Source organism: Myxocyprinus asiaticus, chromosome 9 (assembly GCF_019703515.2).
Source record: "Myxocyprinus asiaticus isolate MX2 ecotype Aquarium Trade chromosome 9, UBuf_Myxa_2, whole genome shotgun sequence".
In the NCBI taxonomy this organism is placed as follows: domain Eukaryota; kingdom Metazoa; phylum Chordata; class Actinopteri; order Cypriniformes; family Catostomidae; genus Myxocyprinus; species Myxocyprinus asiaticus.
In genome coordinates, this window is record NC_059352.1 from 25,854,423 (window position 1) to 25,875,108 (window position 20,686).

General features: G+C 36.2%; 1 protein-coding gene across 15 annotated transcripts in view; it reads left to right on the top strand.

Moving 5' to 3' along the window:
• LOC127445609 (leucine-rich repeat-containing protein 7-like) overlaps positions 1–20,686 on the top strand; it is a 218,175-nt gene that overhangs the window by 127,104 nt on the left and 70,385 nt on the right. For all 15 annotated transcript variants that reach the window (XM_051705753.1, XM_051705754.1, XM_051705748.1 and 12 more), the window contains 4 exons: positions 11,988–12,190; positions 14,204–14,321; positions 14,477–14,555; positions 20,370–20,459. In XM_051705753.1, coding sequence (XP_051561713.1) covers positions 12,002–12,190; positions 14,204–14,321; positions 14,477–14,555; positions 20,370–20,459 — 476 coding nt within the window. In that variant the 5' untranslated portion in view covers positions 11,988–12,001. The remainder of the gene's footprint in view (positions 1–11,987; positions 12,191–14,203; positions 14,322–14,476; positions 14,556–20,369; positions 20,460–20,686) is intronic.

Here is a 20,686-nt window from a genome sequence, read left to right on the forward strand (position 1 = left end):
TGTTTGCGCCGTCTGTGGGTGTATGCATGCTAACTGTGGTTGTATTGTATGTTAATGAAGTGGCGAATTTGCTAATTTCCTTAAAAATAGGTCATTGCGCTTACAGGTTTTAGGACCACATCTGTTTTCAGCACAAAGCCTAAAATAATTTCCTGCATTTGCAGTTTGGAGATTTTTAACGATAATCCACGAAACGAAGATTCCACTAATAAATATAGTGGAACATCAAATTATGTCCCTGGAAATCATTGTTGTAGCCGTTTTATGAAACAAAAATTTGTGTTAAACTTTTTAGAGGTCATGGTTTATTTTTCAATTATTTTTATTATTATTATTATTATTATTATTATTATTATTGTTTATATTTACAGTTGTATTTATTATCTAATTTGTATTAATATTTTTTCCACCTATTGTCGTAGAGTGACTTTTAAGTCACTGCAAATGAGGCCGGTGGAAGATGGAGAGGGTAAAATGTTTGGATGTTAAAATAGGATTTTTTGACCACTTAGTTATTTTGATTATATTTCTGTTTTGTTTGAAGTGTAATTTGAATGTAGAAATATTTTTGTTGATTTTTTTTTTTTTTTTTTTTTCAATAAATGATTTAAATTTTTTAAAGCAAAATCGACCGGTAGAAGTGAAGTTCGTGCAAAAAATCACAGCCTAACCTGGAAGGCAGATACAATAACTGTTAATACTATCCATGATTTGTGTTTCACTTGATCAATATGATCAATAATATTTACATTCTCTATAATTTAACGGAGCCTACATCCAAATCCAGACAAGAACCACATTTTCCATGCATATAAAAGGAGCATGTCACTCTCATAGAAATATGCCTGATATACAAAAAAGACGCAGTTAATGCACAAAAGAACGTAAATCCATATTTCTATACTCTAATCAATTGCATACAGCCCATTTACACTACCAACTTCTAATGAATGTGCTGTCTTTGTTTATATCGCTGCTGCTTGACTGGGAACAGACTAAAACCTCAGAATTAAATTAAAATTGACCTAGCCCATCAGCACATTGCACACACAATTTTGCCCAACTCACTTACACCTAGACTTAGAAAAAAATACCAAAGCTTCACTGCTATGCCCATTGATTTTGCGCATATGACTTATTGCATAGCGCTACGCTTAACGCTAACGCTCTTAAAATAGGACCCAAAGAGTTGAATTCCTTTCTTAAGACACTTTATTTTTTTATTTTTTTTGGTAACAGTTTACAAAAAGTTGTATTGGTTAACATTAGTTAACTACATTAGTTAACATGAACTAAGAATGAACAGTACTTTTGCAGCACTTGGTTAATGTTAATTTCAACATACAAATACATGTTTACAATTTTAAAATTGTATACTTTAAAATTAGTTAATGCATTAAGAACTAAGATAAACTAACAATGAACAATGTCATTATATAAATTAAAATTTACCAATATTAATAAATGCTGTTAAAAATATTGTTCATTTTTAGTTTATGGAACCTAAAGTATTGACTAATGTAAGCATATACAACCTTATTGTAAAGTGTTTCCTTTATTTTTAGGGACAAACAATCAAACATACCCAGACATCTTGTGTGATAAGTGAAGATGGCATGATTCATTTAAAATTGTCATCTGTCCTGATGTACACATGTGCTCATGTAATCCTGTTTCCCCTTGAGCCTAACTGACCTGAGGCAAGACTGCCAGGAGGTCAATCTCAGAATCACCCACAATAACTGAACCTACAGCAGCACTGGTATAGATCAAAAGCTGAAAAAAAAAAAAAAGACATATGTTACGTAATGCGAAATATTGACAAACAATTGTTTTAAAAAATGCTACAAATTACAAGAGAAATAAAAATAAATTTGTCGTAATTTTTTTATTTTTTTAAATGTAGTGTATGTGCCTTGTGCTACAAAGTGAATTAGTGCACTGTCATCTGCTACAAACAGAGTGCGCGATGCTCATGGTGCTGTTTTCCGTGTATGAGCCAAAGAGCTCTGAAAGGTATGAGCAGCTGGTGTCGGCAAAACACTGGGTCCAAACATTCACTTTGAAGCGCGCAGCACATGCAAACTATATATTTATCTCATTAAATTGTAACTTTTGCAATTTAATAATCACACTACGATATAACGTGATTTTAATTTGTGTGCTGAATGTTTACGGAATGACATTCAGATAGTGTCAGTGTCAGATGGTATCAGTTTTTGGTATTGGAGCATTTTTACAAGTACAAGTACATGAGCGCGGTATCTGACCCGAATAGTATTGTAGTATTGGGTCATCCCTACTGTATTTGTACTCTACACACAGTGTTGCCTTCACATACTTTGTACATTTGGATTGATATGGAAATATTAACAATGTCAACATCTACATGAAAATCTTTGACCTAAAATCTTCTGAAGACTGCTCTGAACTGAAGTTGCCTTTGCAAAGGTACTGCTGCAGATGGCCAAGTTCAGTCCCATAGCACGACTGTCATGTATCAGTAAATTATGCAGAAACTTTGTCAGAGAAAGACCTTTTTCATGACAAATGTATTTATTTACTTAATTTACTTACCACAGTCAAATTAGGTTTATACGTTAACAATGTTAAATAAATGTGATTGCGTTAAACATAAAAATAATAATAATAAAAAATAAAAATCCAAATATTAACTTTAATATTGAAAAAACATTTTGTAAACATTTGGATATCTTTAATAGAACATGCACATACCGTATGTAAAATTGTTAATGTTTTACAAGCTGAGTGTAACAGGGTTCATTTGTGGGGTAAAGGAGGAAATGGGAAACATGGCTTCAACTCAAAAAGGTCAGTCTTTAATAACTCAAAATAGCTTTCCAGCATTTAACACACAGACAGCTTGGTGCGACTCTCTCTTTCCCAGTCTCTGGCGTGGTTCCTCATATCGCTCTCCCCATTGCTCATTGCAATCAGAAACAGGTGTTAGACATATTGTGCTCAGGTGTGTGCACCCTTACCACTTTGTCTCTCTCCAAACGAATGCTTCACCACGCCCCCACCTCCACACTGAGCATTCGTTGTCATTGTATGAATCAGTGTATATCTAAACGTAAAAACAAATTTGTGTGCTAGAACTACTTTACGTATCATTACCTATGAATACTAATGAAATTACATGACAAAGTATTTAGACAGATTTTCATAGCCTGAGGTTTTCTGTGAGGCTGTTCCTTAGGCTGCAGCCCTGTTGAAAGTCTTTGTCTTGATAATAACCGGCAATGTTAACCTTGCTCTCTTTGACTCTAGCTTTGAAGTGGCTCGCTTTTTTTTTTTTTTGCCTGTATTTTTAATATGTTAATTACTGTTTATATATTAATGCGATTACAAGTTGTCTACATTTGTCTTATGCATGCAAGTAATATTAGGTCTTTAATAACTTTTACCTTTATATATGTATCATACTGACTGTCAAAGGAATGTGAGTAATACTGTATCTGTAACTAAATATATTTCAGCTTCTGTAGATTTAGAAGATAGAGCTATTACGAACAATATGTGTCAGGCTGGCTGCATGCGGCCCTGAGGAAATTGTTGTTAGATATACATGCATTTTTAATACAATGTTCTGTTTTAATTTTTTTGGGGAGCACTTTATGCTCCTTGCTTTGGTCAAATGAATTACCTTTATAAAATGGTGGAAACACTGAAGTCTTTTTGGTAGGATACATTTGATAGAATTTCATCTTGTGGCACCTCTGCTCTCTGTAGATGTCATATAATGCAGCCTTGGTTCACCAAAATCATTAGAGTTATCCTCAATGGGAGCGGCAGGGAATTATTGGAGATGTCTCTATGTGAGCGGACTGAAAGACTTTAGAAGAAAAGAATTAAACCATTTTGCTGGATCAGAGCTGCGAACTTGTGAATGTGTCCTCTCACCTTTGCAGAAGCAGCTCTTGCGTCATGCAGTTTCCATAGCACCCTGGGCAGATCTGGCTACTCTTTGTAATCACTCAACACTTGTACTCTACTGCTGGATTTCCTATTGGATGCAAATGTTTGCATTGTAATGGATTTAAAAATTTAACAATCTTGTGTGAACATTAAAGTCATAGTTTACCCAAAAATAAAATTCTGTCATCATTTACTCACCCACATGATGTTCCAAACCTGTATGACTTTCTTCAATGGAAACCAATGGAGATGTTAGACAAAATGTTAGGGACTCACAGCCTTAGTCACCAGTCAAGTTAATTATATGGAAAAAAGATGCAATGAAAGCGAATGATGGCTGAAGCTAACATTCTGCCTAACATCTCCATTTTGTGTTCCACGGAAGAAAGAACGTCATAGAGGTATGGAACAACATAAGGTTAAGTAAAGGATGTCAGAATTTCCATTTATGGATCCATTTTCGTCATTTGTTGTCTTTTGTTATTTTTTTTCATTGATTGTCTTTTGAGATGAGAACAGTGCTGAATTTCAGAATGTCACATGGACCACCATGGGCAAATAAAAATGAGACAATACAGTTCTGAAAACACAATGACTTGTGAATAAATTAAGCAGTATCACACATATCAACACAGCTGGGATTCAGCCATAGGCATGAGGCCACAGGTTAAAATTGAGTAACTTACATTTTAGAGACAATATGGGCAGTTAATAGTTCCAAACGAAGCTTCAAAGCAGAATCAACTGTTGCGCATCACAGAGAAACGCAGACTGACACCCTGTCTGGAATGCCGTGTAGTAATACAAACAGTGAAGTGTACAAGTGCTGTTGTGCTAAATATAAGCACTCTTGGAACGCCGCTTGTCCATTCAGATAAGAGAACTAGAACTAACAGTTGTTACGGCTGTCAAATTAAAATTCAGATATTTGTCATATTTAAGATAAAAATGCACACAATTTTGGATGTCTGCCAAGTAGGGTTACCACAGTGTACGTTGTTACCGATTTTACTTGGTACAAGGGACAACACCGGTGTGAAATTTTATACTGGGTAAAAGTGGGAAACATTATGGATGATACTTCCAATATCAACACAATAGCCTAACGAATAGAATAGAATTAAATAAAGAATAGTTGCCTAATGAAGAGTGTGCAACCCATGATAAATGAACCTAAATAACGCACTGAAAGCCAGATGTTCTTTACCAATGTATCAAATTACACAGGCAGCAAAGTACGCGCACTGACAGAAGACGTTTAATTGCTGGTAGCGAATATAATGTGAATGGTGGGTAACTGTAAGATGTCTCGGATTTGTTTTTGCAAGAATAGTATCGTCTATGAGAATGCTGCAAATGACCTCAGACCATCTCAGCTCAGGAGGTGCTCTGAGTTCAGTTCACTTTATTTCCACAGAGCAGTTTGTTGTGAGTACAACTCTGCAGGATCACTTTATATATAGCCTATACATCTGTGATTAAATCATAAAATAAAACTAAAACACATTCACCTCGAACCATGATTTATATTTCAGTGATTATTATCATCATTATAATTATTATGTTTACATTCATATTTTTTAGATCTTAATTTGTATTAGTAATTTTCCGCCTGTTGTCAGACGGATTCTTGCGTGACGGTAAATGGAAAGGTGGTTATATATGATTTATTTTTTTTGGACCACTTCATTATTTTAATTCTTTTTCATTTCGTTTGGAGTGCAATTTGAATTTAGAAATGTCTTTGGTTTAAGTTTTTCATTTTTTTAAATCAGTGAATTTAATTTTCAATGCAAAATCACTAAAGCAAGAATATTCACCGATCCCTCGGCTGGGGGGTTGATGATATAATGGGATATTGTGATTTTTTTTATTTTTTTATTTTATAAAAATATCATGTACATATTTCTTGTATATCGCCCAGCCCTAGGAGGGAACAAAACAAATTTATTCACACACATTCAAAGTCATTACACTTCCGAAGCAGCAAAACTGGGTCCTGGGATGAAAGGTAATAAAACACCAACATTAAACCCACAACAACCCACAATAAGTGATGTATTTGCCCAGACAACGATATACCAGACCGGTAGCCCATGATGGAGAGAATTCATGGATGAAGTAGGTTCGTTGCCAAAGAGATGTTGCCCTTCACAACTGTTGAAAATCCATCTTACAAAAAGTTGGAACAACACACATTTTAATTGCACTTCATTTTTTTTCAGTTTCATTTTTTGTTACAATAAATAAAAAATAAAGTTAAAAGTTTTAAATCAAGCTGCCTTGCATTATTGTGTAGGCTATTGCTTAACAAAAATTACCCCATAATACCGGTAATACTAGTGTTAGTCGGTTTGAACGTGAACACCGCACTGGTGTGAAAATTATGATATTGTGGCAAGTCTACTGCCAAGCACTAACAGCCGTCAAACCTATCGCATTCTTGGGCTAAAACAGACACAGTGCAATGTATAAAACAAAACGTGGGTGTCTCAAGATACGTTTTAAAGGCTGAAATTCCTTTTTAATTGAAACAGCATATAAAAAAATGCATCTCTTCATGAGACACTGAAAAGCCAGCGAGACACGGTGCAATAGTCAAATATGTCAGTCTAGCGCATGCTTACATAGATGTGTTTGGAGAATGCAGCAGCAAAAATAACTATAATTCCAGTGAAAATCTTTAGTGAACATGAAGCCAGTTCTATTGGCATATTTTGTTTCCCATATTGTATGTGAATCTGGAATGTGGAATGGATTCTTTAGTGGATCTCTTTGTGTTCATTTGAGTTGTGACAGGATATCACATTACTCAGCCAATTTAAATATTATTGTAATTTAATAATAATAATAATAAAAAGGTTATATACAATAATATTATTTCAGTCATAATTTCTCAATTTTAAAACCCTCTGCCTTTAATTTTGATAGAAAATTCCAGGAAGAACTTTGAGCACCACTAAAAACAGTAGTGCTTCAGAAGCCGTGCTTGCGCATGCTATGAGTTTGTGTCAACAAACTCTGCGCATGCAGACAATGTATTTACTTATTAAATGCATCCTTTGCGATTCACAAAACTATTGTATGGATTCAAGAGACTTTGAATGTAATGCACGAGTCATATGGACTTCTTTAATGGTGCCTTTCTGCATTTAATGTCATATATTGAACTTGACACCAATGACCATGACAAACAGTACCGGAGCACTGGAAAACACCTTTAGTTAATGCGCTAATGACCAAGACAGCGATCACTTCACTTCTGGGGATGTGGACATACATGTGCAAAATAAACCATGCTTTTCCTCCCTGTGATTGTTTCTGTTACCGGATTTGAAAATAACAGTTTCTGTTCAAATTATCAGCCTAGAGTTTCTGCCTTTTTATCTCTTTTGGCTGAAAACCGAAAATAACTAAATAGAACATTTTCGGTGGATGAAATTTCTGTGCATCCCTAAATTTAGTTTCTTAGCCCTGTTGACAGCAGCAGTTGTATATTGTAGTATATGTAACTTACTTGGTAAGGAGGAAAGGAGGTACATTTTGCTGTTTTCTCTTATAGCTTGTCAAACAGATCCTGCTCTCCATGTCTCTCCTCAACTAGAATGCAGGGTTCACTCATTACCCGACTTTTGGCTTGTGCATCCACAGCAAACTAGCAAACACATGAAACAGTGGATGAATACAGTAATTAATTTGTGTAATGCAGCAATCAACCAAACATTTCCTCCTGAGGAAAAATACAGTAATCGCAATAATGAGAGGAAGGTGCTTCAAATGCAATCAATGAAGAAAAATAAATGTAATAAACTAGAGCAGAAACAATCAAATAAACACATGATAAAGTATTACTAACTTTAAAAGACTTTATTGCTTAAATGAACAAAGATTTATTTTACATAGTAGCAAACTGTTTGTATAGTTATTTATTATAACCATATAAGATTATTCTGAAAAGTCAACGTTTTTATAAATTTTGAGCTAAACATCAAAATGCTCATATGATGTGACCAGAGAGCATTTGTTCTCTGTTCACACATTTTAATTTATTTATTTTTATCCCCTTTTCTTCCCAATTTGGAATGCCCAATTCCCACTACTTAGTAGGTCCTCGTGGTAGCGCAGTTACTCACCTCAATACAGGTGGTGGAGGACAAGTCTCTGCTGCCTCGGTCAATCCACGCATCTTATCAAGTGGCTCGCTGTGCATAACACCGCAGAGACTCCCAGCATGTGGAGGCTCATGCTACTTTCCGCGATCCACGCAGAACTTACCACGTGCCCCACTGAGAGGGAGAACCACTAATCGTAACCACAAGGAGGTTACCCCATGTGACTCTACCCTCCCTAGCAACTGGGCCATTTTAGTTGCTTAGGAGACCTGGCTGGAGTTACTCAGCACACCCTGGATTCGAACTCGCGACTCCAGGGGTGGTAGTCAGCATCAGGCCCCCCCGTTTACACTTTAATAATGAAAATAAATGCTCATTTCTAAGCTTAAAAGACATTGACATAATAAATTCTGAAGTTCATGAATAATGAGTATGTTTTGAACAGCCAGTTATTCAAATTAGCAAACTATACAGTATATTTTTGTTGTGAAGCAGTCTTTTTCCAATCAGGAAGAACAAATATCATCAGAGAGATTTTCAGAACTTTAAAGTTAATATGTATGTTTTCAGGTTTGTTATATTGTAGTACATTTTGTATTCAATTCATACTTTATGTATTTAAACTCTTTTTTATTGTGGTGTATTGATGGGCAGCCCTGGTACCTTGACATTATCTTTCCTCAGGATCCAAAAAGTGGACACTGAAGAATGACCTTTTGGAGTAAAACGGTTAGTTCATGTACAATGAATCAGATGAGAAAAATCTGCTATCTTATCTGGGACATTTTTATTTTTTGGTGAGTGAACATGACTTGTGTTCTTATCAGATCTTATCAGAAGCAATCTTTCTCTCCCCTAGCAGATCTCCTATAAGAAAACCTCTTATCTGCAGCCATTGTTTTGCTATCTCACAATCCCCTTGGAAACATGTTTTTGTTTCTTCTTTTGGATGGTTGCTGACAGTTCTCTGCATGTGGCTGTCTTTCAGAAGAAAGGATGGTACATTTTGAGCCTGAGTGGAGAACCAGAGAGAGCAGATAAAGCAGGTTGAGATGATACTAAAAATCCACTTCTGTGTATGGTATTTCAGCGCAAAAACCTGAATGTTATTTAGCAATTGAACTTAACTCATATTACTGTGCCGTTTTTAAATTAAGCCATTCTTAAAGGAATAGTTCACCCAGAAATTATAATTCTATTATCATGGGTTCACTCTTATGCCATCTCAAATGTCTCTAACGTCATGATTACTGGTGTAACCTCCATTCCCTGATGGAGGGAATGAGACGTTGGTGTCGATGTAGTGACACTAGGGGTCACTCTTGGGAACCTGAGACACCTCTGGTCTTTGATAAAAGGCCAATGAAAATTGGCGAGTGGTATTTGCATGCCACTCCACCAGACATATGGGTATAAAAGGAGCTGGTACATTTAATACAATACAACATTTTAAGTCGGGGCACAAGCTGAATAATCAGTTAAAAGCTAATGATTAACCGTTGCAATAATCACCGAATAGTCGAATAATCGTTCTAATAATTGTTAGATTAATCGATTATCGAAATAATTGTTAGTTGCAGCCCTTGATTATAGATTGCACTTTGTTCAAAAAAGTTTGCCAGACGCATTTACCATTTACCGTTGTGCTGTAACCACCTACAGAAGGTAGGCAGTAAATGGAATTTCTTTTAAAAGAGATGTGGTGAAGTGATGCTTTACAGTAAAGTCCCTGCAAAATGTGCTAGATTGTGGCAGTCTGTTTCTCAACCTAGCACTCAAAACCGACCCGCAACCTTAACCTCATTTGCAAAATTCCTTTGGTAAACTTAGCACTAAAACAGCACAGGCAGCATGTACAAATAAAAGGCGCTATCAGCGGGTGCAGTTCATTCTTAATGAATCCCCCTTTTGTCTGTTTTTAACTGTAGATTGATTTTCTCATATAGTATTGTATCACCTGAATCACCATTTTTGTTTTATAGCTTTGATTCCCTCTTGCATCATTCTTGCCTATTCTTTTTGTATCTTGCAACACATCTCAAGAGGACATCATTAGTGAGAGGAAATGACATGTTCACAAATTCATGTAGAAGAAAGTCTCTATTTCTCATATCAGAAGCTTGGCGGAACCATGCACCAGGCTAATATTTGGTTGCTGGGTCCATAAAAGGAACAGCATCCTAAAATTCCCATTCTTTGGCACCAACTCTGCCTGAAATTTGAATCTCCAAAATCCTCTGTGTGTACTCATTCATACAGAGCTGCTGCTTTTCTTTGTTGAGTGAAAAATGTTTTAATTATCAGTGATACATTTGCATTTGTAAGAGACAGAAGCACTCCGTATTAGCAAAGCAAAGCTTTCAATTCAGACATTATTCTCTAATGCCCTCTCAAACATTGTTTTAACAACACATTTCCATCCCTGGAGAAGATTACAATGCCCGCCACATCGCTTTTTGGCTCCTTGTCAGGGCAGAGGCAGTAGAGACATATCTCGTCACAGTTGATTGATATAAGCAATTTTGTGTTATACTGTTTCCTTTTTCTCTGACTGATATTTGTGATTGGCTCCTGGAAGGATTTCTCTCATGGGTGTTAAATGAGCTTTCATGATAAAGAAAATCAGATAAACTGCTTTGATTTATGACACAGGTTGCTGCTCTCTAACACCATTAAAGTAAAGCATTAACTCTTCATGTTATATCATCTTTGTGTTGTGGAGCACAGGTTATGTCATCACTCAGGTTATGATGCTCGTCCTGCAGTTCAAATTAAGGCAAGGTGGTAAATTTAGTGTTGTGAATTTTTTATGAGGGATCTGGTATGGTCTGGCATCTTTTTCGTGCCTTGTGTAATTACTGTACAGCAGCCCCTCCTGCAGGATAAGCAATACAAGCTATGTTTGTGATTTTCCATTATGAAGTACCTGAGAAGTTGTTATGGAAGTCTGGCTGTTATAAATGTAGTTTTATTGGGGGAAATCATTGATTCAGGAAAACATTAACTGTGGTCTTTAAATAACATTTCTCATAAATTTTTCAAAGCTGTGGTTCAGTGGATGTGCTTGCAACACATAATTATGGGGTTGCAGGTTTGAGTTTGGCCCCCACTTTTCAGAATTTCTCTTTCTTTATTTTCCTCCAAATTAAAGGAAAGAGCCCCAAAAAAAATGACCCAACAGAAGTATACTATGATGTCTTTTATGAAACAAAAATCTGTCAGTATCAGGGAATATAGTAAGCCTATAGTAAGATTCGTGGATATGAAATAACTTAAGTGAAACACAAAGCTCCAGACAATTTTCTATTGGTGCCAATTATAAATACGTAGAGGTACTTATGCAATTTTCTTGCACCATGCTTAGCAGTTATACTATACCACCTTCACCTTATTCACAGTAACGCCATCTTGAACGCCACCTTGGAATGACAGTGAGGCTGTTAGCGATAGCCTATACTTACAGTCTCTTCAATAGGTTGTACTGTTGTTTCAAGTGTTTTTGATTGTTCCACTGACGAAACTCCAGAACACGTGAGTTGTGAAAAACGAGATATAATCTAAGACCTTAACAGTATATGGCTTTATACAGTGCATGTTAATAAAGAGACTATAAGTCTACCCCTCACAGCCTCATTTTCATTCCCATCAAAAATCAAATATGGCGCTACTGTGAAAAAGGTCTATAGTTATTATATCAGACAATTAGATAATCAAACCCACCTGATTCAACTCATCAACTTGTTAATAAAGTACTCGAAGACCTGAAGTGGGTATTTCAGATAAGGGTGACATCCAAAATGCGTACTTTTGGGGGCCCTCCAAGAACAGGTTTAGGGAACACTGAGCTAGAGACTTAGAGCGAATTTCTGTATTGTAAGCCCTGTATAAGCATATCTGTCATAAACTAACATGATCTTTTACTCTTTCCTCCTGAAGTGCAGTGTCTGGAGATGACTACCAAGAGGAAGATCATCGGCCGCCTGGTGCCCTGTCGATGCTTCCGGGGGGAGGAGGAGGTCATCTCAGTGCTGGATTACTCCCACTGTAGCCTGCAGCAAGTCCCTAAGGAGATCTTCAGCTTCGAGCGCACACTAGAAGAGCTTTACCTGGATGCCAACCAGATTGAGGAGCTGCCTAAGGTAAGTTGTCAATGTACGCCTGCATGATATCTACCGAACATTACATACATCACCTCACATTTTCTAAAGCAGGACATTTAGACAAATGTTTCATGAAATGGATGATTGTTTATTTAAGCACTATGAGTGACTAAATGTGCTATATAAACAAAGTTTAGTAATATTATGATTATTTCCATTTTGGGATTTGGTTAGAGTTTTTTCAGGACCGTGAACAGCTCCCCCTGCATGTGCAAAGCAGTGTAATGACAGATGCTGCTAAATGCAGCAGCATTGTGTTATGTTAGTGTGGATTCGTTTACACATTGATATTGCTTTAGTATCTTGCTAGATTTAGTTTGGAATAGTATACCATGTAGTGTTTGTGCATATTCAGGCTGGTGTAATCCATGAATATATGACAGAAGGCTGTTTGTTTGAATTCTGACTTAAGCATTTATACTGATTTATCTATTCCTTGTGTACCAAGGTAACTCCACCTCCATATCACGCTGTATAACACAATGTTAATTGGTTGCATTCCTTTTTCCTTGTCAAAGTGGTATGTTATCAAATTAGGCTTTTCACATTTTTAACCCAGTGTTATTCTAAACCCTGTGTTAAAGTAATTCTGGGTTTTTTTGTTTCATCTTTTTCATATTGTTCATACTTGAACCTGATATATAAATTATTCCTGGGTGGTCAGGTTTTTTAGATTTTTGAGGACTCTGACAAAATAGGCTACAGAACTTTTTTTCAAAATCATTAAATGTTTAAATATTTCTCCTACATCGTAAAACCTCTTATATTTCTCAATTTTTACTCTGTTTCTTACCTATAATTTCTTTTTAATTTAATTTATTTATTTATTTATTTATTTATTTATTTGACAAATCTAGCATTCACTTCAATAACTGAATAATTTGAGAATACAGCATAGTTTCAAACTGATTGTTCATCGATTGAATTGTCACCACAGTCAGACAGAAAATGTGGTGTTGGCAAAATTGCCATGTTTTTACACACACACACACTTGTTGGTGCAGCTATCATTATGAGGACTCTCCATAGACATAATGATTTGTATACTGTACGAACTATAGAGTCTATCCCCTAAGCCTAACCCTACCCCTAAACCTAACCCTCACAAAAAACTTTCTGCATTTTTACATTTAAAAAAAAAACAAACAAAAAAACCATCATTTAGTATGTTTTTTAAGCAATTTGATTTATGGGGACAATAGAAATGTCCTCATAAACCACATTAATAGCATAATACCCTTGTAATTACCAGTTTGTAACCTAAAAAAAAGTCCTCATTAACCACGCAAACCACCCACACACACACACACACGTTTTGTTTTATATCATCATGGGGACTTTCCATAGACTTCTATGGATTTTATATGTATCTAACGATAATTTCCTTCCCCTAACCCTACCCCTAAGCCTAACCCTAACAGAAACCTTTTTGTATTATTACATTTTCAAAAGAAAACATAATTTAGTATGTTCACTAAGCCATTTCCCTCGTGGGGACCGCTGGCTGGTCCCCACAATGTAGGTGATCTCAGGTTTTACTATCCTTGTGAGGACATTTGGTCCTCACAATGGAGGTTAAACATGTACACACACACACACACACACAGACACACACACGCACACACACTCATTTTTATTTCCATTTTTATGGAGGTTAATAACATTGAATGAACAAATACAGCACATGAAAAGCACTTAACTTGTCTTAAAAACTGCTTGTCAATCTGTGGAAGTGTCTCTATGTAAATCCATTCTAGCTGTCAAAAGCAGGGCTTCAAAATGAAGGGTTTAAAGCAGTGCTAACACCATTTTATTAAGTTTATTCGAATTTTGAACGGCAGTGTTCCTTGAAATAACACCAGATGTTCAGTTATGTTCATATGATATATAGTCAGAGCCTCCACTTACAATTTAAATACCCTCCAAACCGATCGCACTGTGATGCACCCTCCAACCAGATCTCTTTATATGTCTCTCTCTCACTTTTCTCAGCAACTCTTCAACTGTCAAGCACTCAAGAAGCTGAGTATGCCTGACAATGACCTCTCCAACCTGCCAACCACCATCGCCAGCCTTGTAAACCTGAAAGAGTTAGATATTAGTAAAAATGGTACATTCTGCAGTTTATATCCTTTACTTTTTTCTGTATTTGTGTTAAAAGTTACTTTCAGCTTTTCTCTGAGTATATTGCTATTGATTTTATGTGATTGTATATTTTATGCACAAAATGTATCAATGTGGGATAATTGGCTTTTATTTTTTCAGGGATTCAAGAGTTTCCAGACAACATCAAATGTTGTAAATGTCTATCAGTTGTGGAGGCCAGTGTAAATCCTATAGCCAAGTAAGTAGAGCTGCCCCCATTTTTTTAATCAGAAAGATTGAGAACTTGTGTGTTTATTATTGTAGGAAATTATTTTCATGAATGTATTTCCAACATTTGCCATTTCCTTCTACGATTCAAAAAATAGGAAATTGTTTATTTTACATGCATGGATGTGCTGTTTTTATTCCCTTTGTACTTTGTTCCACAAAAGTTTTGTTTCCATTTGTGAAGCAATTATTTGTCATCTGGATTCCTCTGTTGTGATAACCACACGACCACCCAATTATGTAGTGGACCTCACACAAGACACATAAGTATGAAGTGAATTTTGATAACACGTCACTTCAGGTGTATGTGTGTGTGTGTTTATGAATGTCAGATGGCCCCTCCCTCTGTTTACATCTGGGCACCAGCTAAGGAATTTTACTTTAACAGTATTATGATCCAAATGGACCATTCAGTAAATTAGAAACATGTAAATTGTAAGGAGTTGTTCATATGACTAATCTGAAGGGTTTTGTGAAATTCTCCCTAATCTTTACAACCTCCTGCTGTATTATCAACACAAGGAAGACACAGTTGTTCTAAGTTAAATCTGTTTACAAAAAAATAAACAAGAATGACTAACAACAACTACAAAATGGTACTAATATGCTAAGTAAATTAATAGAGAAGAAATTGAAGTGCATAGGATGGAAAGATGCAAGTGGTTGAGTTGTATGTTGCTATGGTAGAGTATGGCTACTAGGGGTGTAACGGTACATGTATTCATCCCGAAACATCACGGTACTGATGTCACGGTTCGGTGCAATGCAGTCAGAGGAAATACATCGGAGTCAGTCACAGGCGATCCACACTCCAATCCAGAAGGGGGCGCGCGTAGTAATGCAACGCTGTTCGCTAACTGCCACAACAGGAAAAAAGAGCACAAGAAGAAGAGACCATCTATGCACCAACCCAAAACAAAAATGGCTTCTCCTAATGCAAAAGTTTTATTTTTCATTATTTTATTTATTTTGTACTTTTATAACACAAGAGATGCTTTTTCAGTTTTGTAGCTGATTGTGACCAAATACCTTTTGTTTTTTATCAACCCTACAAAAAAATATGGCCTATGCAAGAGTGCATTCTGTTTACTGTTTAGTGCTTAGTACACTAAAGGAGGCTGTCATTGTATATCTTGGCACAGCATTTGGACATTACCATATAAATATGTTATTTCTAATAAAGTATAATAAATAATTTACAAAATTATTCATAGATGTTATCCTGTAAATGCAGCCATTAGTAGATACTATATTCATACTGTTTGTGATAAATGTACTTTTTGTAACACATCATTTGAAGATATTGAACATTTATTTTTTATTGCCCTTTTTCTGTTTCTTTTTGGACTGACTTTAAAATAGATATGACAAAAAAATTAAGCAAAACTCTTAATTTAGAACCTTATTTTACTTTGTTTTCAAAACCCACATTTTTCTGTAAAACAAAATTACATTATTAATCTTTTAATTATTTTGGCAAAGTTTTATATTCATAAGACAAAAATAACTCAAAAGAAACCCCCATATATTACCTTTTGTGATACTGACCTCATAATATACTTTGAAACCCTTTCAAACATGAGATCACAAAACAAAAAGCTTATAAAAACAATAAAAATGTTAAAGCTTTTCAAATTCATGTAACTGCCCTAATATTATATAGCACTTTTTTATCCCAGTATACTTTTATTATTATTATTATTATTATTTTATACATATATGTTCACTTTATGTTTTAGTTGTTGTTGTTATTCTCTGTTTCACATACTCTGAACTGTACCACAGTGCCTTATATTTGCCTTGTACTTTTTGCATTGTACTTGTCTGTAGTTGAAATAAAAAAAATAAAGGAGGCTGTACTGTACCTCAGGGGGTACTAAATGCCACTAGGTGGAACAAACTGTAATTGTCTGTTGAAAATAAATGAAAAGAAACCTAGCATTTGGGATTTGTTGCTTTTTCCAGTTGTACCGAACTCGTATCGAACCGTGACCCCAAAACCGAGGTACATACCGAACCGTGACTTCTGTGTACCGTTACACCCCTAATGGCTACTATTTTATAGAAAGATAAACTGTTGTTTCTCTGTTAAGTAATTAGGTGAAGACCTTATTCCTAACTAAACAAATAACTCAAGATTATTTTCTAGCCATTGAATAATCAGGTTATGTAATCTAAAGAACATTAGATAATCATAAGCTGGTAATATACACTAATGCCAAGTTCTCTGGAAAGAAGTTTGGATACACTGGAACACACAGATGAAGCCCTGATATTGGCTCAGAAGTTCCTTTATCTGGAACACGCAAATGCAGGAAACTTAAAGCCAAGGTTTGCTCAAGAGAGCTTAACCTTGTTGCTGGTTGTGTCTGTTATTGTCTCTCTTGCAGGAGACACAGAACATGGAGCGATCTGTTGGTGTCTCCAACCACTCAGGCCGGAGACAATGAACTTGGATATTTCTGTAATTGCCACTGTAACTGTCCTTCCTCGCAGGACTGGGGACTCAGAATGTAGAGTGTTGTACTGTCAGAACTTTGTCCATTGGAAGGGTACTTTTATCGATTTCTGATGGTGAGGAGATTACCGTTTGGCGCCTTTCTGTTCCAGTGTTTTGATTGGCTGTTGAAATATCAGGTGGCACACATGGTTTGGCCTACTCTTCCTTCTCAGTGTGGAACTCATTTGAATAGTCTGTAGTGTACAGTTAGAACAGTGTATTTAAGGTTTAACCTTTGCATTGTTCACTTTCCAAAACAACTTCCAAAATATTCTTGGCGATATGCAGAACGCATAGAGTCCAAATATTGTAAGAAATATGGTTGAACTATCATCCATACACTCATTTATATGTTAATACAGGTGCATCTCAATAAATTAGAATGTCGTGGAAAAGTTCATTTATTTCAGTAATTCAACTCAAATTGTGAAACTCGTGTATTAAATAAATTCAATGCACACAGACTGAAGTAGTTTAAGTCTTTGGTTCTTTTAATTGTGATGATTTTGGCTCACATTTAACAAAAACCCACCAATTCACTCTCTCAAAAAATTAGAATATGGTGACATGCCAATCAGCTAATCTACTCAAAACACCTGCAAAGGTTTCCTGAGCCTTCAAAATGGTCTCTCAGTTTGGTTCACTAGGCTACACAATCATGGGGAAGACTGCTGATCTGACAGTTGTCCAGAAGACAATCACTGACACCCTTCACAAGGAGGGTAAGCCACAAACATTCAGTGCCAAAGAAGCTGGCTGTTCACAGAGTGCTGTATCCAAGCATGTTAACAGAAAGTTGAGTGGAAGGAAAAAGTGTGGAAGAAAAAGATGCACAACTAACCGAGAGAACCGCAACCTTATGAGGATTGTCAAGCAAAATCGATTCAAGAATTTGGGTGAACTTCACAAGGAATGGACTGAGGCTGGGGTCAAGGCATCAAGAGCCACCACACACAGACGTGTCAAGGAATTTGGCTACAGTTGTCGTATTCCTCTTGTTAAGCCACTCCTGAACCACAGACATCGTCAGAGGCGTCTTACCTGGGCTAAGGAGAAGAAGAACTGGACTGTTGCCCAGTGGTCCAAAGTCCTCTTTTCAGATGAGAGCAAGTTTTGTATTTCATCTGGAAACCAAGGTCCTAGAGTCTGGAGGAAGGGTGGAGAAGCTCATAGCCCAAGTTGCTTGAAGTCCAGTGTTAAGTTTCCACAGTCTGTGATGATTTGGGGTGCAATGTCATCTGCTGGTGTTGGTCCATTGTGTTTTTTGAAAACCAAAGTCACTGCACCCATTTACCAAGAAATATTGGAGCACTTCATGCTTCCTTCTGCTGACCAGATTTTTAAAGATGCTGATTTCATTTTCTAGCAGGATTTGGCACTTGCCCACACTGCCAAAAGCACCAAAAGTTGGTTAAATGACCATGGTGTTGGTGTGCTTGACTGGCCAGCAAACTCACCAGACCTGAACCCCACAGAGAATCTATGGGGTATTGGCAAGAGGAAAATGAGAAACAAGAGACCAAAAAATGCAGATGAGCTGAAGGCCACTGTCAAAGAAACCTGGGCTTCCATACCACCTCAGCAGTGCCACAAACTGATCACCTCCATGCCACGCCGAATTGAGGCAGTAATTAAAGCAAAAGGAGCCCCTACCAAGTATTGGGTACATATACAGTAAATGAACATACTTTCCAGAAGGCCAACAATTCACTAAAAATGTTTTTTTTTATTGGTCTTATGATGTATTCTAATTTTTTGAGATAGTGAATTGGTGGGTTTTTGTTAAATGTGAGCCAAAATCATCACAATTAAAAGAACCAAAGACTTAAACTACTTCAGTCTGTGTGCACTGAATTTATTTAATACACGAGTTTCACAATTTGAGTTGAATTACTGAAATAAATGAACTTTTCCACGACATTCTAATTTATTGAGATGCACCTGTAGGTCAACTTCTGTCAATTATTGTGTTCTGGAGGTCTTAAGGAATTTTTATGGCCATCATAGCTTAAACTTTAGGATGTAAGTCAAGAAGTGGGATGTCCAAAATATGGTGGTGTTAAGAAACCACCCGTGGACCAATGAGAGGTCCCTTCCAATATGGAGGTGGATCAGGGGCCTTCCTTCCTGCCCCGTAAGAGTTGTCTGGTAGTTGTCTGAGCAGCGTTATCTGATGGCTGCTTGGCATTTGTTTATGTTGGTCCACCATGATCCAATCATAAATTATCAACTTGTCTTCACCGTGACAGTTAGAGAGGGGCCCTGCCATAAACTGGGGCACCTGGAATGCTGTCTTGTCTGTTGTTCACTACATATCCCCCTTCTTGGGTGAATCGAGGACTGAAGTCATTGATTTGAACAGTGATCTGAAAATAAATAGGTGGAAAAAACAACACACAGCTCACACCTCCTTTGACCATTGGCATTTAAAGTATATTATAGCTCAATATCTTGTATATAGAGCTGAAAATAATTGCTCTAAGAATAGTGTCTATGCATGGTGGAACCTACCATAAAAAGAGAATGCTTCTAAAGACAGCCTAATGTAGTCAATTTTTTTTCCCCTTTAAAAAGTCCATCATTAAAAGTAGTTTTGAATTATGAAGCAGATTTGTGCATTAATACTGCATACTGTAAGCACACATCATGCATTAAAAAATAATGAAACTCTGCTCAAGGGAAGATTAAGGATGCATTTCTAGGTGATCCCTTTAATAGTCAGTTTAATATTTCAAAATTGAATTAGCCTTATACAGGTTTTATTAAACTAACCAGCTGCAGATAAAGAACTATCCCCCCCCCCCCCCCCACAAAAAAAAAAAAGACTTGACTTGGACTTGTGAACAAAGACTTGAGACTTGACTTAGACTAGGCCTTGAAAGACTAGAGACTTTACTTGGACTCTGCCTCAGGGACTTGTGAACATGTCAGAGTAAATAAAGTAAAAATATTTAAAAACTTAAATATAATACAAATAACAAAAATAGAAGTAAAAATCCATGATTACATGAAAAGATCTAATTAAATTTTTAAAGTTAAAAATTACTTAAAATATCAATTTTATAATAGTTTATAATATTTTAGGTCACAGAGGCTCATCTCTTCTTCATATTATGATTAAATCAGACCTCAAGTGACTCCATTCACTGGAATGCTAACAAAGGCATAAGAAGGTGAAGTAGAGGGATTACAGATGGCTCTCACCGCTCCTGAAGTACTTAACGCTTATCAAATCTTAAGGGCACTGGCCTTTAAGATGGTCTGATCACCTCTCTGTTTCCTCAGACTCCCAGACGGCTTCACCCAGCTCCTCAACTTGACACAGCTCTTCTTAAATGACGCCTTCCTTGAATACCTACCTGCCAATTTTGGGAGGTAAGAGTGTAGTCTCAGTCTTCTCTGTTCCTGTTCTAAAATGGCTCACTAGTACCCATCTTGATTCATATTGTTTTTTTTGTTTGTTTTTTCAGTTGCCATTATAGCATTTTTTATTTTTTAATTTTTTTATCTTATGTTGTATCCCTATTAGTAAATAGTTACAGAGGCAAGAACTGTTTCTAGCAGTGATTTGCCTAAAGAGTTCTTGCACCTCATGCTGTGCT